The sequence below is a fragment of the Styela clava genome, chromosome 7 (assembly GCF_964204865.1).
Source record: "Styela clava chromosome 7, kaStyClav1.hap1.2, whole genome shotgun sequence".
Classification (NCBI taxonomy): Eukaryota; Metazoa; Chordata; class Ascidiacea; order Stolidobranchia; family Styelidae; genus Styela; species Styela clava.
In genome coordinates, this window is record NC_135256.1 from 16,644,922 (window position 1) to 16,660,303 (window position 15,382).

The 15,382-nt window shown below is 36.9% G+C and overlaps 2 protein-coding genes across 3 annotated transcripts; one reads left to right on the forward strand and one right to left on the reverse strand.

Moving 5' to 3' along the window:
• The first annotated feature begins 5,009 nt into the window (after positions 1-5,009).
• Positions 5,010-8,444, forward strand: LOC120328401 (uncharacterized). The gene is made up of 2 exons (XM_039394869.2): positions 5,010-5,764; positions 6,361-8,444. Exons 1-2 carry the CDS (start codon positions 5,563-5,565, stop codon positions 7,308-7,310), a joined length of 1,152 nt encoding a protein of 383 aa, XP_039250803.2. The 5' UTR covers positions 5,010-5,562; the 3' UTR covers positions 7,311-8,444.
• Positions 8,445-9,237: 793 nt separating this feature from the next.
• LOC120328793 (uncharacterized) lies at positions 9,238-15,234 on the reverse strand. 2 transcript variants are annotated; one of them, XM_039395335.2, is made up of 10 exons: positions 14,978-15,234; positions 14,458-14,715; positions 13,814-13,929; positions 13,387-13,494; positions 12,895-13,055; positions 12,603-12,749; positions 11,948-12,109; positions 11,444-11,541; positions 11,001-11,087; positions 9,238-10,556 (listed from the first exon to the last, which is right to left on the reverse strand). In XM_039395335.2, the coding sequence occupies exons 2-10, from the start codon at positions 14,629-14,631 to the stop codon at positions 10,347-10,349; spliced, it is 1,263 nt and encodes a 420-aa protein (XP_039251269.2). In that variant the 5' UTR covers positions 14,632-14,715; positions 14,978-15,234; the 3' UTR covers positions 9,238-10,346. The 2 variants fall into 2 exon arrangements, with proteins under 2 accessions (XP_039251269.2, XP_039251270.2); XM_039395336.2 differs by lacking the exon at positions 14,978-15,234 and having other exon boundaries at positions 14,458-14,909.
• Positions 15,235-15,382: the final 148 nt, after the last annotated feature.

A 15,382-nucleotide genomic window follows, 5' to 3' on the forward strand; every position in this document is an offset into this window, starting at 1 on the left:
AATAAAGCTAATTAAATAATTTCTTAGCAATATACGAATTTGTGATTGCTGCATCGCTCAGCGTCTTTTTTATTTTATCCGTTATTTTGGTATCAAATTTCATATCGTTTTCCGCCAGATCAAATTGCAATAGATTTACCAAACATGGGGGGAAACTACATTAGTATAATCGCTTTTCTCTCTCGAATAATCACCCATTGTACGCTCGATTCGCTTGCAAATAAAAATACTTACTGTACAGTGGCGGCGCGTGGTCATTTTGACAACCGGGGCAAGCTACTGCGGGACCAAGTCACCCCCATCTACGGGGACAGGATGAGCGCTGAAAGTTCTCCCATCATTTTATGACTATAAAAACCATTCCATCGGTAACAACCAATCGGCAAAAGCGACAATTTTTAACGGTAAGAAAGTGTCTTTAAAACCGGTCCAAGTCAAGGGATTAATAAATATAGACATAGTTTATTTTGAAACCTCTTTCAAAAGGAAAGGCGATATTTACCCAGATAAATACAATGACATATTAACAGAAACTTCGAGAAAGCAGACAAAACCTAAAAATAGGTTTAAAACGTTACTATGAAGAAAGGAAAGTTAATGCAAAGATAAGAACATGCGTCGCTCCGTCATAGATATATATGCTGCTAGACTTCTACTGCTTGAACATATATGCAACGCGCCGCGGTTTCTTGGAAGCAAAATGCTCAATAACGCGCTGATTAAAGTCATGCATCCCAGAAATAACGTCTCTGTGAATGGATAAAACAGCCAAGGAATTTAATCTATCTTGCTTCATTGTGTTTCTGAGATACGTTTTAATACGCTTCAGCGTGCTGAATGTTCGCTCTGCGTCGGCGGAAGAAATAGGCGTCGTCAAAATGATGTCCAGAAATTTTGCAGACGCCGCAAAGGTAGTTACTAGAGTGTTATCTATGAGGAACCCATAGAGCGCGAAAGTTGATGTGATGTTCATAAAGTTTGATTGGTGTATATACATCGCAATTCATTTTCCAATTTACCCACGTTTATCATGGGGTAAAATTTGGAGACAGTAGCCAACAAATGGATGGGAAATTGACGTGCAAATTTTGAGAAATTTTTGGGGTTCATCAAAGAGAACGCGGCAAGGTGTTCAGTGCGCAGACGATCGCCTATTTGATTCACCAGAATGTCACAGCATTCCTTTGCAGACAAAATCAAACGCTGTATTCCACCATATCCAAAAATACCCCTCTATTAGAAGAGCCAGCCCGTTCATCGTGCCCACGGAGGGACAGCTCGTGACAACCAATGGACTTCAAAACATCTATCAGATGCTCCATAGAAGATTGATGATCCCTGGCACGCTTGGAAAGATGTTTAAGATCTCTAAAAGCAAATTTACACCAACGTGAGTCACGGGCGGTAGCAAAAAGTAGGCAATAAAAACAAAAAAGTGCATTTTTGTCCTCGCTGTAACACAACCATTCGTGTTTTTTATACCAAGTTTCTGCGCAGAATGTACGCCGACGCTTTCCTCCGTCATGGGATTGTTCCAGTGAACAATTTTTTGGTTGATAAGGCCCAAGACGTTGTACCTCAAATTTTTGTTCCAGCGGCAGCTGCGAAAACGGAGTGCGAAGTAGTGCATCAACCTTATTCATTATGAGGTCTAAGGCTAAGGCTATCAACTCTTCAAGCAACCAACGAACGAGAAGGAATGCGTGAATATGTCAACACATTGTTGTAAGAAACGTCGGCATTGTGTCGTCATAATTTCGGGGCTAGTCCCGATCGGCCCCGATGATTTAGTAAAAGAAACAGAAAACAAACGAGACAAACGCGGCGAGTGGAAGATAAAAGAGAGAATATGATATATAATGAGTAACCGGGGCAAAATCGGCGTCGCCCCGTCGACGTTCGGCGAAGGCTTTGCGAGCGAAAAATGAACCATGTCGGGAGAATATGGCTGGTGTAGACGGTCTGTGCAACCGATATTGAGGTATTTTTCGAATATTTTTTATTATACCGAAAAAACAACCGGGGCATTGCTCCGGTTGGCCCTATTGACGCGCCGCCGTTACTGATGTAATATTTTCGCAATGCCGATCTGATAGAAATACACGAATTGCTCCTGCGTGTATTCCGATGAGTTCAATGACCTATTTTCAGACACCGATTTATAGAAGCAGTAGTTAATGGAAGGGGTTGGTGCAATTCTCGGTTAAATAGGTAATCTTAAATCCTTTCAATGGTAACAGTAATTTGATGAAATATGCTGTTTATTTCAAGAGTCATACCGCACACCAACACAAATGTATTTCTGTAACTTTCGTCTGACCGAGGTCAAACTTCTTTAGACTAGCATTATTGGGCACGAAATAGACCTATGGATCGATTTTTTATGGCGTTGTTCAGGCATTCATTTATTGTATGTCATTAGTACATGAGATGATCACAATTGCTTGGCTTCCACCAGGACATCTATTATAGGTTCTGTTTAGGACAGTGCAACGTCTCATATCAGGTAGGGTAGCATTTCCATTATGTTTTGTATTTTTGTTTTAGTAGCGCATCAGAGACAGGCATACCGGAAACAAATATCGAAGAGCTTTTCATTCACTTCCTGTTTTACTTCTTGCAGAAAATTGAAATTATCTCGAGTATATACTAAAACTTTCCCATTTGAAAATTATCTTGCGTGTGAATGCAACACGATAGTTTCGAATTCGCGTAAATGTCTAAGATCCACAAAGCATGGTGGATTTTTGACAATTTACGATCTGGAGGCGCACATGCCTTCCATAAACAATGGCCGACATTTATTTGTGGTATCTGTACTTGATACTTCACCAACGTTTGTTAAGTAATAAAATCTTCAAAATGGTGTCTTATTCCCGAGAAATACCACACTATGCACTACCATAACATCAAAAGATTTCTCAGCAGTAGTGCTTCGGTGTCAAGGTTGAAGTTGCTTCGCGGTCCCCCTTGAATTCCTAACCCTAACCACAGCGACCGCGAACCCCACTTGAAAACCAATGGTTTAAGAATGTTTCAATAACACACAAGGGAGCGATGCTCAAATATATGGACACGAAAGCCAAAACGAAGTACCATGGTAATACAATAGGTCACTGCATGTAGACTACCGCCACAAGATCCGCAATTTTCAATTTTGATAACGTCATCGCACACAAAAAGCGAATCCCATAGAGCTCACAAATTTTTGAAATAAATAAAATGATTAGCCTTCCAAGGAAAAATATAATATTTAGCCAATGAAAACGACCACATTGGTAATGAGAAAAATTTTGTTATAACGAGAAAAATGCTAACAAAAAAATGAACAAAAACAACAACATAATAACAAAACGATCCACATGTACTCTTCGTGTCCAAAAATTGAGCTATTGATGGGTCGAAAAAAACTTATTTTCACCTTGACTAGTATAATCTGAGCAAGTTGAAATTATGCCGTTGGCGAGTGATCATTACATCACAGATATAAAAGCGTGACGTGTTCAAGATGTCCGAGATCGAGACTCCACTATATGTTGAATGATTAGAATGAAAATTATGGATTCTCCTTGAAGTCGAAGTTCTCAAGGGAGTACTTATATTAGTTTTCAAAAGCATCACATTTTATATTGCCATGTATATAAAATAATCCTGATTTTGTAGTTTTTAACATCTCAGTTCTTATCAACGGGATGGAAGCTGAAATCGCGTCTTCTTTAGAAAGATTGAAGGGTCATATAACTTATATTCAACATATATATTAAGAAAAGGACATTTATTATAATTCCCACTTGCTTAATTGATGCGTGAACATTAATTCGTAAATGTATTAATTCGTGTCCTCCCATGAAAGATTCCTAATTGTATGCTCAGTTAAGAAGCTATATGTAATTAATTATTCATAAAATCGAGTTCGAAAATTATGTCCCGAAAATGAAGAAAATTTAATTAATTGTGCATAATTACACTTAAAAGTTTCAGTAATCTAGGACGCTTTGCACAAAAGTTATGTTATCTCTAGAATATATTCCAAATCAGCTCCTAGGTATCGGTTATTGGGCTATGGCATCACAAATTGAGACAAAAGATTGTAAATATTGCGAAAAGATTATAGAAACGTCACATCCCTACAGCATCAATTATGTAAAAAATTTAGTACACCATGTCGAACTAAAAATAATCGAGCCTTTATTTTAGATTGGTATGTTTATACTTGGTTCCTACTATCCATGAGAAGGGAACTTATAAATAGCATTTTCCATAAAAACTACTCGCCTGCTGTTGTACTCGCGCTCTGATACTCTTTATATCAAGTATACGAGACAACGCTTTCTTTCGTTATTGGTATATTTTATGATTCAAAAATCTACTGAAAATCTACTGATCTACTAAAAATGTAGCATCTTCTGTCAGTCATGTTGCACGAAGTTTAATGACTTAAATTGCGATCAAGAGTGCAATGCTAAATTATATGGCCACGGAGGCCAAAACGAAATAGTACGGGTGTCAAATCGTACGGTCTTCCAGACTTCGACTGACTACCAGAACGCAATGATCGCGAACGTGTAACTGGCACAAGGTGCGCAATTAATTTTCAGTTTTGTTGACGGCATTACAAACAAACGAATCAAATAGAACTATATGAATTAAAAAAAATGAAAAATGATAGTCTTCCAGCGACAACAATCTACAACCACTGAAAATTTGGAAGCAATTGGTCCAGCATCTGAATAGGAAAGCGATTTTTCATACCAACAAGAACAAGATGCAATCAGCAGCTTTAGCCACCTTGTCAGGTCCACGGACTACTATACTGATAAAGGTGATGTCAGTGAGAATGTATTTTGTTACGAAGTAGGGAATAAACCTATTGAAACACATCGAATGAACCTTAGAAATGTGTATGCTAAAATGTCTAAATGTTATTTCTTACTTAAATATCATTATCAGTTCATGCTCATATGTAATTTTGCATAAATAATGTTGAACAATCCATAATATATATATCTAATGACATTTGTAGATATAACAACTTAGTCCATGCCACGTCTGTCTTAAATATAACTGTTCACGGCTAACGACAAAAAATGCGAATCGGGCATTTCATGGCCAATGTACGAGCATTTCTGTTCCGAGTCACTTCATTTCAATGCGGATTAGATTATCCAAAAAAGATTTCGCGATATCTTATTGAACAGGATATTTTTGTTTGTCGAATGTCGTGAGAAATTTATTCTCTCGCCACTCTTTGTTATCCGACCATATCGTACCTATATAGTTTTCTTAGTGACATTGTGTTGGCATAGATTTGCCCACGTCGGCTAGTCACTTGAGCGTTAAAGCCATAGCGATAGCATTGGCCAATTTTTTATAGTTGAGATTAGTTGTTAAATCGGGATTTGAGGCATAGTGAAACTGTGTTCTATTACTGAATACTATATCGAACTTCTGGGACTGAAATATAAATAGATTGGATGAGTGGAAGCAATAAACTCGCAAATATATTTTGAGAATATAAAAGGATGTCATTTGTTCCACATACTAAGCAATAAAAAGACATCGATGGCAAAATTCTTTATTTGTTTCATCACTATTTGTTCATTATGTAATGTCGGACAATGTCTTAATACCGGGAATTGTGACATAAAGATCACATTCGATTCTGATGTTGACATGGATGGAGATGGTCAAAATATTCCCACAATGATAAGATCCTATCATGTAACTTCACCAATGGCGTGTATCTCAGATTGCTGCAATGATGGTGAGTTAATATAATTTCGATTCTCCCCACGATATGTAAATTTCATGATGTCTGTATATTTAGGTCTACATTCTCGATGGTGACGGATTTTACATTTGAAACTTTTGATATTAAGTTGCTAAGTGGTTATACCGCCGACTAGTGAAACTGAAAAACTTTTTTGATAGCATTATAAACAAATAGGACAATATATCTTATTATTCAATATATTATTATAAAAAAGGTTAGCTAATCAAAAGTTATAACAAACATCGGCGAAATAATATGCACATATATATATATATAATTTAGTTACAATGTGATAATGATTTTAAATTACAGACCTCCCTGTACAAATCAAATTTATTTATATATATGTGTGTGTATAACCATCAACACGTAAAACATCACGTTTCAATCGTCAACATTTCAACCCCTTACTCGGAGGTATTTTGACAGATTTTACTGCCTAGAAGTTTTACTGCGTCCATTGCTAAAAGTTATTTTAGCAGCAGAACCCTCGTCCCTATGTGTGGTGTATGGCATTTAGGGTGAGTGTTCGACTGAAAAACAAATCTGTAACAAGCGTCAGAAAATTCAAACATTTTTTTTTGCAGAATCATGTACGAATGTCGCATACTCTCTGTCTGGTGCACGAGATGAATCAGAATTCAATTGCATTCTATACGAATGCAAGGACTACGAATGCCCCACGAAATCTAGTATGGGAAGATACGTTTACGATATCAACCCGAAAGGGCAAGAGACTGAGTCAACGTCTTCAACTATTGCTGAGTCAGCATCTGCCAAAACGCCAACTGCTTTAACTCCAACGGTTGCTTCAAATAGTAACTATATGACATTCACAAAAGAAACCTTTGCGACAACAGCTGTGGAGACTAAGACTACATCTAAAATTTCGCCAACCACGGGAATCATGATGCCTCTGACGTCTTCTATTACAACAGCTCCCACATACACCACCACAATCCTACGATCAACCGCTGAAATACCGACGTCTACTTTACTGGAAGGTGTCTCAGTTTCATTGAATTCTACGTTATCGGGAAGCGATATGTTATCTCGACCACAATCTCCACCTCAGACCACTTCTACTTTCATCTTACCTACCCCGACGAGTGTAGAATTGCCCTCGGTAGTTGCAAGTACCAAATTACCACACCCACTGTTGAGTGACGACTCAACATCGACAAGACAGCCCATTTCAACAACAAAAAACGTAGTTCCCACAGTGGAGACAGGATCCCCTACCACCATTTCAACAAAGACTGCTACCACAAAAGGGAAATTTGAAACCGTTTCTATCTACGAAATAACTACAGATGCATCTGGGTTTAGTGTGGGCAACAACCAAACAACGATGTACATTTCGCCGTTTCGTCATAGCTACGGAATACTTATAACTTTTGCAGTATTTGGACTCATGATTTTACTAACAACAATTTATGTAATATCGACTAGATTGCAAGAGAGTTTGAAGAATTATCGTTACAGACATTATCGAAAGGTTGAGTATCTTATGAACGATCACCGGTGGCATGCTTGATGCGAGTACTTTTTTAGTTTTCAAGCCAGTAATACCAGGCTTGACATAACCACTCTACTTTGTCATCCAGCAAAGTCGCAAACTCTTTCGACTTTCCGGAATCTACGAATGTTCGGCCAGCTTTCGCTTGACCCTATACGGCCAATAGTATTGGTATATCAGACTTTATTGCAAATTAGAGGCGACAGTATTACATCGCCCAATTTCACTTCGCGACCGCAACCAGACATTTTGAAGATCCTCTAAAAACACGCTCGTATAAAACGAGTGCCACCTTCTCCTCAATTTTATTCGAAATATCAAGCTATCTGAAAATTCGAATTGGGCGTTCTTGGTGCAAGGTGGATAAGCCGTTTAACAGGAAAAGTTCGAAGCTTCAAATTTTCTACGCGAACACACAGATTTTAGTTTGCCCGAAAATAAGACTGGGTCTTAGCACTAGGGCTTATTTTCGAGGGATGTCTTATATTTTCATTTATCAAAAACAAAATTACAAAGAAGAGAATTACAAGATTTTCAAATATATACAAAATATGGAAATAGATATCCATTTACTTGTAAACAACAGTTTTTATTCAAAATAACTGCAAAACATAGATTATTAATCATTTAAAACGTGTAGGAGAGATTTCTTGCTATCGACTAGGTCAAAAAAAATCTCGTTATTGACTGGGTCCTATTTTAAGGGGAGGGCTTATAATAAAATCATTTTTGAAATTCAGGCTAAGTCTTATTTTCGGGGTAACACGGTAGTGATACATTTAGACCACGTAGTGCATTCTGTAAGCTAGTCATCTTTTGTGCAATACATTATATATATATATATATATATATAAACACGCCAAATAGATTGGTAAATATTAATTATAATTGCATATACAGTATGATATACGGATAAATTAATTTATTTTACCTATTCAATGCGTGCAGAAATGACATTGAAATGACAATAAAGATAAGATTCAGGGAGATTCGTACTTGTATGCGCCGTCAGCCTACTATTCAGTGATGAAGACCTCTGCAATAAAGTTCACAGGCATTGAATGATTTGCACCTGGGCTATGAGGTTGCAATTTTTTTTTTAGTATTACAACAGGAAGAGTATTTTGAAATCCCTGGGCCGGGACGCTTCCAATATTTTTTCGCTTTTAAAATTCAACCATTGTGGAGATATAGTTTTAGACCAGTGGTTTCCAACCTGGGGGTCGCGAAGGTCTTGCAAAGCAGAAAATAATACAAAGCTTTAGGTTAAATATTCTCAATAGAATGCGAAGAAGTCTCTTGACTCTTGTTTGCCTTAGAGAGATTTCCACTAGCTGTCGTGATACCCCAGAATGTCGCTTCTTGCTTGTAAATCAAGCAAGTGGCGCGAGATGTTTATGCATGTTACCATTGTGACGGCACACGAAATCGTCTGCATTTCCGCGCACCGCACTACGGTAAAAACGCGAACTTCGAATCGAAGCAATGCTGTGGAAGGCCTGGATTTCGATACCATGGGGTTTACTGCAGGGTAGGCTTGTAGTCTGTTGTTTCATCATGATGATTATCATACATCCTGCAGTAACGTTATAATTTCGTTATTGGACACGTGAGTGGACCTATGGATCGTTTTGATATTATGTTGTTGTTCTCATTGACATTCTTCGTCTCGGCAAAATCGCTTTTCTTTTCGAATACTGGATCAATTGCTTTGAAATTTTCAGTGGTTAAAGATTGATTTTTTTCCTAAATTTTTAATGAACCCTATGAGATCTAATATTTCTTCCAAAATTACGATGTATTACATTTTAAATATGGGAACACGGTTTTTAATCAGCCAAGCGTGACGGCTGACTGTGAACTTGGAAGTTTTTGAGGGTACAGTACACCTCAATGGTACAGTAACGGTAACGTCAAATGTTAAGCATAAGTTTATTTCGACTCCATAATCAGCAATATACGATAAAAAATAGATAATAAATAGAATCGGGAAAGCGAACAAAGGACTGCTTCGCTCTGGTCTACGTGGTCATATATTTGAGCGTTGCTCTCTTGTTTTTTTTACCATGCCGAAAAAGCGAACTGCGTTTCGTCCGGAATGGGGCGCTCCCGAAATATGTGCAACAAGAAGTCTCACAACCAGAACCCTAACCTGGTACACATACTATGTTCAGGTTGTGCGCCAAGTTTCTGAAGGTCAAATATATTTCAAATCTCGGACCAATCGTCAGCAGCAGTTCGTGTATCCTTACCAGAACTGATAAATTGTATGTGAAAACAGATTATAAAACTCGAATGTGATTTCTTACATTAAGTTGGATATATACGGTACCAACACAAAAAAGGAGAGAAAAAATACTTAATGACGGCAGGCAACTGGTCTGGTAATTACTGGAAAATATTAGAAGTAAAATTATTCATTTTGACAGGAGCGAACAATGGTATTGTACCATACGGCAGGTCTACTCAACTATTTTTCCGAAGGTCCGCAAACAAAACTTTAAATTATTTGGGTCTTGTCTTCCCAAAAATTATATTTCGGCATCCTTAAAAGCGCACTTCATCGGCAGACTAATGATTACTAGCAAATAAGATTGTTTATTATGGTGTTATAGTTCTTTTCACCTATATTCAAAACTATGAAAGTCATTTTATAATAGGAAATGCCCAAAAAGTGGGGCTAATGATTCAAAATAAATAATTAGGTGCGGTCCAAATCCAATACTCGAAAGGTCCGGATTCGGACCGCGTTCCGCCAGTTGAGTAGCCCTGCCATATGGGCTATAATTTCTTAATTTGGATGTTGGCATATGCTTGGCTGATTGGAGAATTAGAGCTTATGATTTACCCAAGAAATAGTGAAACTCGTACAAAATTTGATCAAAATATCCTTTGCTATTGATTTGAAAAAAATTGGAATGACAGTATAACATTTGAAATTTTGAAGAACAAAAAGTATGCACAATTGCACATTGACATTTATAAATTTTTTCATTATAATACATAGTGATTGGAAAGGTGATATGAAAACAGTAGTATATTAAATTAATAAAATCATAATTTTGACATTGTAAAAGATGAAGGATCCACATGCAGAAAATTCTTTTCTCTTGCGACTCGACAGTGGCTGAGGTCAGCAGCAACAATATCTTGACCGTGAGGTAATGAAGACAGCCAACTATCTACAGACGATTTTTCATCTTTTGACAGCGACTGATAAGTATCTGTAACTTGTTGCCACATCCATATGTTAAACGGATTTATCTGTAAGATATAGATCAATGTGAACTTTGAAAACAAAAAATATGCATGTAGGCCATAAAATGCAGCGATATTGTCTGGTGGTGGAGGTAAAGATGGAATGACTTTTGCTGAAATGCATACCATACCATAGGTAGTATAACTTTATTTTGACTCCATAATCAGCATAACAGAAGATAAAATAATTGATAAAAAAAAACTGATTACAGAAGGTTAAAGGTAGAAACTTCATTAAATAAATTCTAGGCTATTACAACCCCACATAATTGAATATAAATTTTGAAATTAAAAAAACAATTAGTGTTCATTATATTACACATCCACATACTTGTATGAATGTAAAGCAGCGATGAGGATATTTGTACAAATGAAGTTCTGTAGTGACATACATGAAAGATACTACCTATTTGTATAAGCCAGTGCTAAACACAAAACTTGAATACATACCGATCTACTTTCGGTGACATCACCAATTGTATACTGATGAGTTCCTATGAGTCTAGGGAGCTTCCGATTCTCCGATGTAACATTATTCTGTTAAGCGAAAGTGTGAAATGGAGATTTGAGACATCAATATTATTTACTTCAACAATTATGCAACAACATAGTCAAACTATGAATAGATGGATTACCATGGCCTCATCGATAACTTTTTGGTTTTTAAATTGACATCCAATAATTTCTTAAAGAATATGTGGTTGGAGAAGAGTTCCATAACATACGGCCAATAGCACAGTTCTATCCTTTTACAATCGATTGTGAATTCTGATGATACTATACATCCAACCATAATTATTTAAATTTCATGAATGCGCTCTTGCTCTTACATGGTTAGTTTTGATCCTAATCATCAGTCTCTCTAGAGCTTTTTTCTATCGATTTAGTCTTACCTTAATATAATCCATCAAATTTATTTTTGTACTCAACAATATAGGGGCAAATTCACTCATCATGTGTTTCAAAATTGGCATGAGGGATTCTGGTATTTCTGCAGAAAAAAAAACACTGTTTTATTTGTATATTTTAGAAGACAAAGTGTTTATACCCAAGTGGTCAGTATTGACTTGCAATTCCAAAACTCACCAAATAAAATCAGTAGGATTTTCAGGATCGGATTTTCATACTATCCTAAAGAAGAAAGTGGATCAATCATATGTGACCCTGAATCCATGTCGAGCAAAGAAATAGTTCTATAATACTATTTCATGTGATAACAATGGGTCCAGCAATCCTATGGCATATAATTATTGCCAAATGGATTTGAACCAGGGTAGGTTAATCAGAGGCACAATGGCAAGTGTTCTTATTTGTATAATAATGTTCCAGTTACCAAGAAAAGTAGGTGTGACGCATTGCAAAGGAGTTGAGAATTAATCACTCATTGTAGCTCTCACCATCATTTTCGCAGAAATCAGTTACACTTGAATCATGATTCTCTCGAACTGGGAAACCATTCTCTAATGTGTGAATATTATTCCTGTTTGCCTCAGGTAATATGCCATTCATATGTTCACACCAAGCTGACAAAACTGGTGCAGTGGTTTTCATCAAAAAACCTGTAAAACAATGATTTTCATTTGTCAACCGTAATTGCACCATAGTTCAGTGCTGATCACAGTTCAGGTCAATAGTTGACATATAAAATAGGAAAATTATACCAAACAGTTTGGGCAGAAATGCTTATGATTGTTGGATATGATGTCCTAATGCTAACTCTAAGTAGGACGTGTGAATAAATTTACATTTATGGCTTTTACCTTTGAGATTTATGACTTTTAACACTGATGTACTGTACCAGTCACATCTACTTTTGTATGTGCGATTTATAGTGGTTATCAAGTGAGAAGACAAATATTGGTGCATCAGTTTAGAGTTATTGTGTGCTAACTCCATCCATCAAAAATCTACATAGTCAGCCACGCCAAATGATTCTGATCTTTAAAAAATGTAGCTGCTACCTTTATAAATTAGAACTAAATTTTTGGAAGGTCCCCTTCCTCACAAAAATTGGCTCGAGTTCATAAAATAACTAGATCTTGACTAGCAAACCTGGTACTGGGTCTCTAAACAGATGAGCATAGATCATTCCACCAAATGCGAAATCCCCAATACATGGTCTACCTCCTAGCAGATATGGATGTTTGTCAAAATGCTCAGAAAGTTCATACATTAATCTTTTCCAACTTCTCTCAATTTCTGAAATGAAAAAGACAATATTTACAGGGGATTAAATATTGAAAATGGCATATCAAGATTGTACTGATTATTACAATATATATTCCGACTAAGATATGAAATATATAACAGATCAAAAGAATATCAAAAAAAGAATTCATGCAACCTGGACCAGTTTTCTCTGTAATACCAAGACCAGGCAGCATTCCTTTGAACTTCCCATATCCTGACTCCGCAATATGTCTTTGACTTTCATGACTTTCTTTTGGCATAATCATCCGCCCAAACTCTTGTTTTATGAACGGCATACTTTCTGGGAATGCCCATCTAAATATTGTTCAGGGTACAAATTAGCTTGAAATAAAGAACAAAAATTTGTCTTCTTGTGTGTTTAACATATTCTCAGAAAAGATTCCATATCATCATAAAATCCATCATAATCTATGTTTGTTTATGAAAAAGTGAAACCATTGGCAATTGATATTCCCATGCCCAGCGTTAGCAGCGTAGTCTAGTAACCGGACAAGAGGCTGTGGTTCTCCATATGCCACCTTACATGCTCTCCTTTTCCATAAATAGGAAATATGAAACCTAATAAATCCCTGAATTCAAATTTCAGGTATCTGAATAAAATAAAATACCTACAACAAACTCTTACCTGTAATGCATGGCCGGTTGTACAAGCCATTCGTCAGCAAGAAGCTCAAGAAGTTTAGCAGCAATTTTTTGCCTTGGTCCCTCAGGAATGATTGATGGCTCTGGATGCCTGAACATAACATGATATTCAAAAGTGATTTCACAAGTCTGAATGGAGCAAAAATTCCAAATTATACCTGTGATAATTGCTAAATGATTAATATGAATTCTGGTAGCTCATATTTCTTCTATGACACATGGGAATATTTGAACACTCCGAGCATTATTATCATAGTTATTTGGCATACTCAATATGTAGACCCTAAAATAAAGCCAACTTCAGGTGAGGTTTGAACATGCAACTTTCAGACTTTAAAGTGCTATATGGAATATACAGTACGGTATATAACTTTATAAATAATTATGAAATTAAGAAATCGAGACTGTACCTCTTCTCAAGATAATTAATAATGTCTGTTGAATCCTGAATAACATCCCTATTAGGTGCCACCAACACTGGAATGACCGTCCAACCAACCTGCGGTTTGATGAAACCGCTGTAAATCTGTTGATACAAGCATACATTAGAATTTCCTCGTCAACTATGCATGAACAGTAGTCTATCTTGAATAAAATGATTTCGTTGGGTAGAATGTGCGGATGCTGCGGCCTAGGGAGTATCACATACCAGCATACTGACATAGCTATATCTGTATATATAGTGGGCAGATATATTTTCTTATAAGCTGACTTATCTCAAAAAAAAAATACCGCCTGACTGCTGGACTGCCTATGAGTAACTCATTTCCAGTATTACAGGTACCGGTACTTTATACCAGTATACCGGTAACGGTACGGTACTAGTTTACAACATTTTTGGCACGACCTTGCAGACAGCAAACTTTAAATGGTTAGAAGCGAAAAAGAAATAAAAAATATATCAGCATACAGAAATATTCAAGACAGATGCAAGAACACACTACTGCACTACAGCGATAACACACTTTCTACATCAGTGTCAGTACTGCAATATAACACATACGGTAATGTAAATTAAATATTTTAGACGCAGTACAGTAAGAGGGATACTCACTTCAAGCGTTGCTTGGACTCGTTCAAACTTTATTTTCTTATGAATGAGATACGAGCGTACTTTTCCAGTATAAGGGGAAGGCTCCCCGCCAATGAGCTGATACATATTGCCCTTGAACTCTTCGGCAACAGACCTAGTTGCAAAAAGCCTTCGACCAACAAGTCTTGCCGTCATACTACTGTGTTCTGTTTACAAAGTAAACTTCTGCAGAAGGCAATGGTGTGGGAGAAATACCCTGTAGCATTCACGGCTTGTTGGCTGCAACAATTTGAATTACCGTGATTGCTTTTTTGAATTGTAGTTAGTTCCCAACGTTCCGCGAAGGATTTTGTAATTTCTTTTATCTTTCTACCAGGGTACGGTAACCGGCTTGCTTGTTATACCGTATTTGGATGAATGCCAAAAAGTAATTACTAAAATAATTAAATAGCACTTCGATACACGAATCCAAGTACTGAAAAGCAAGAGCGTAACCAACCCAAGACTTATTTTTGGCAATTTTTTTTAATACGACACTCACCCGCGTATTTCGCTCCGAACAAGGCCAGGCACAAGCGGCCACTGATATCCAAAAAAATGAGCTTCCTGCAGACTTACTTTGCTGTCGAAGTTATCCAAGATATACAAGGGGGGCGCAATTTTACGTAGCTCAGTTGGTTCATTGAGACTACTAGAGGAAGGATTGATAGTCAGCCAGAAACGCCGGGTTCAGTGAATCGCCATGTTAAAAAACTACGACTACGCCTTACATTCTTACAATGTACACCTAAAAGTGTGGGAAAAATCTATAGTTATTTCGATATACTGTAATTACATTTTTTTACATTGATGCCGTCGGATCGGTTTCGCTAGTCGGTTTGTCTGTTGTTAACGATTCGTGTTTTGTTTGAATCTTTTCATCAATAACTTGACGGAGTTCGCGTAT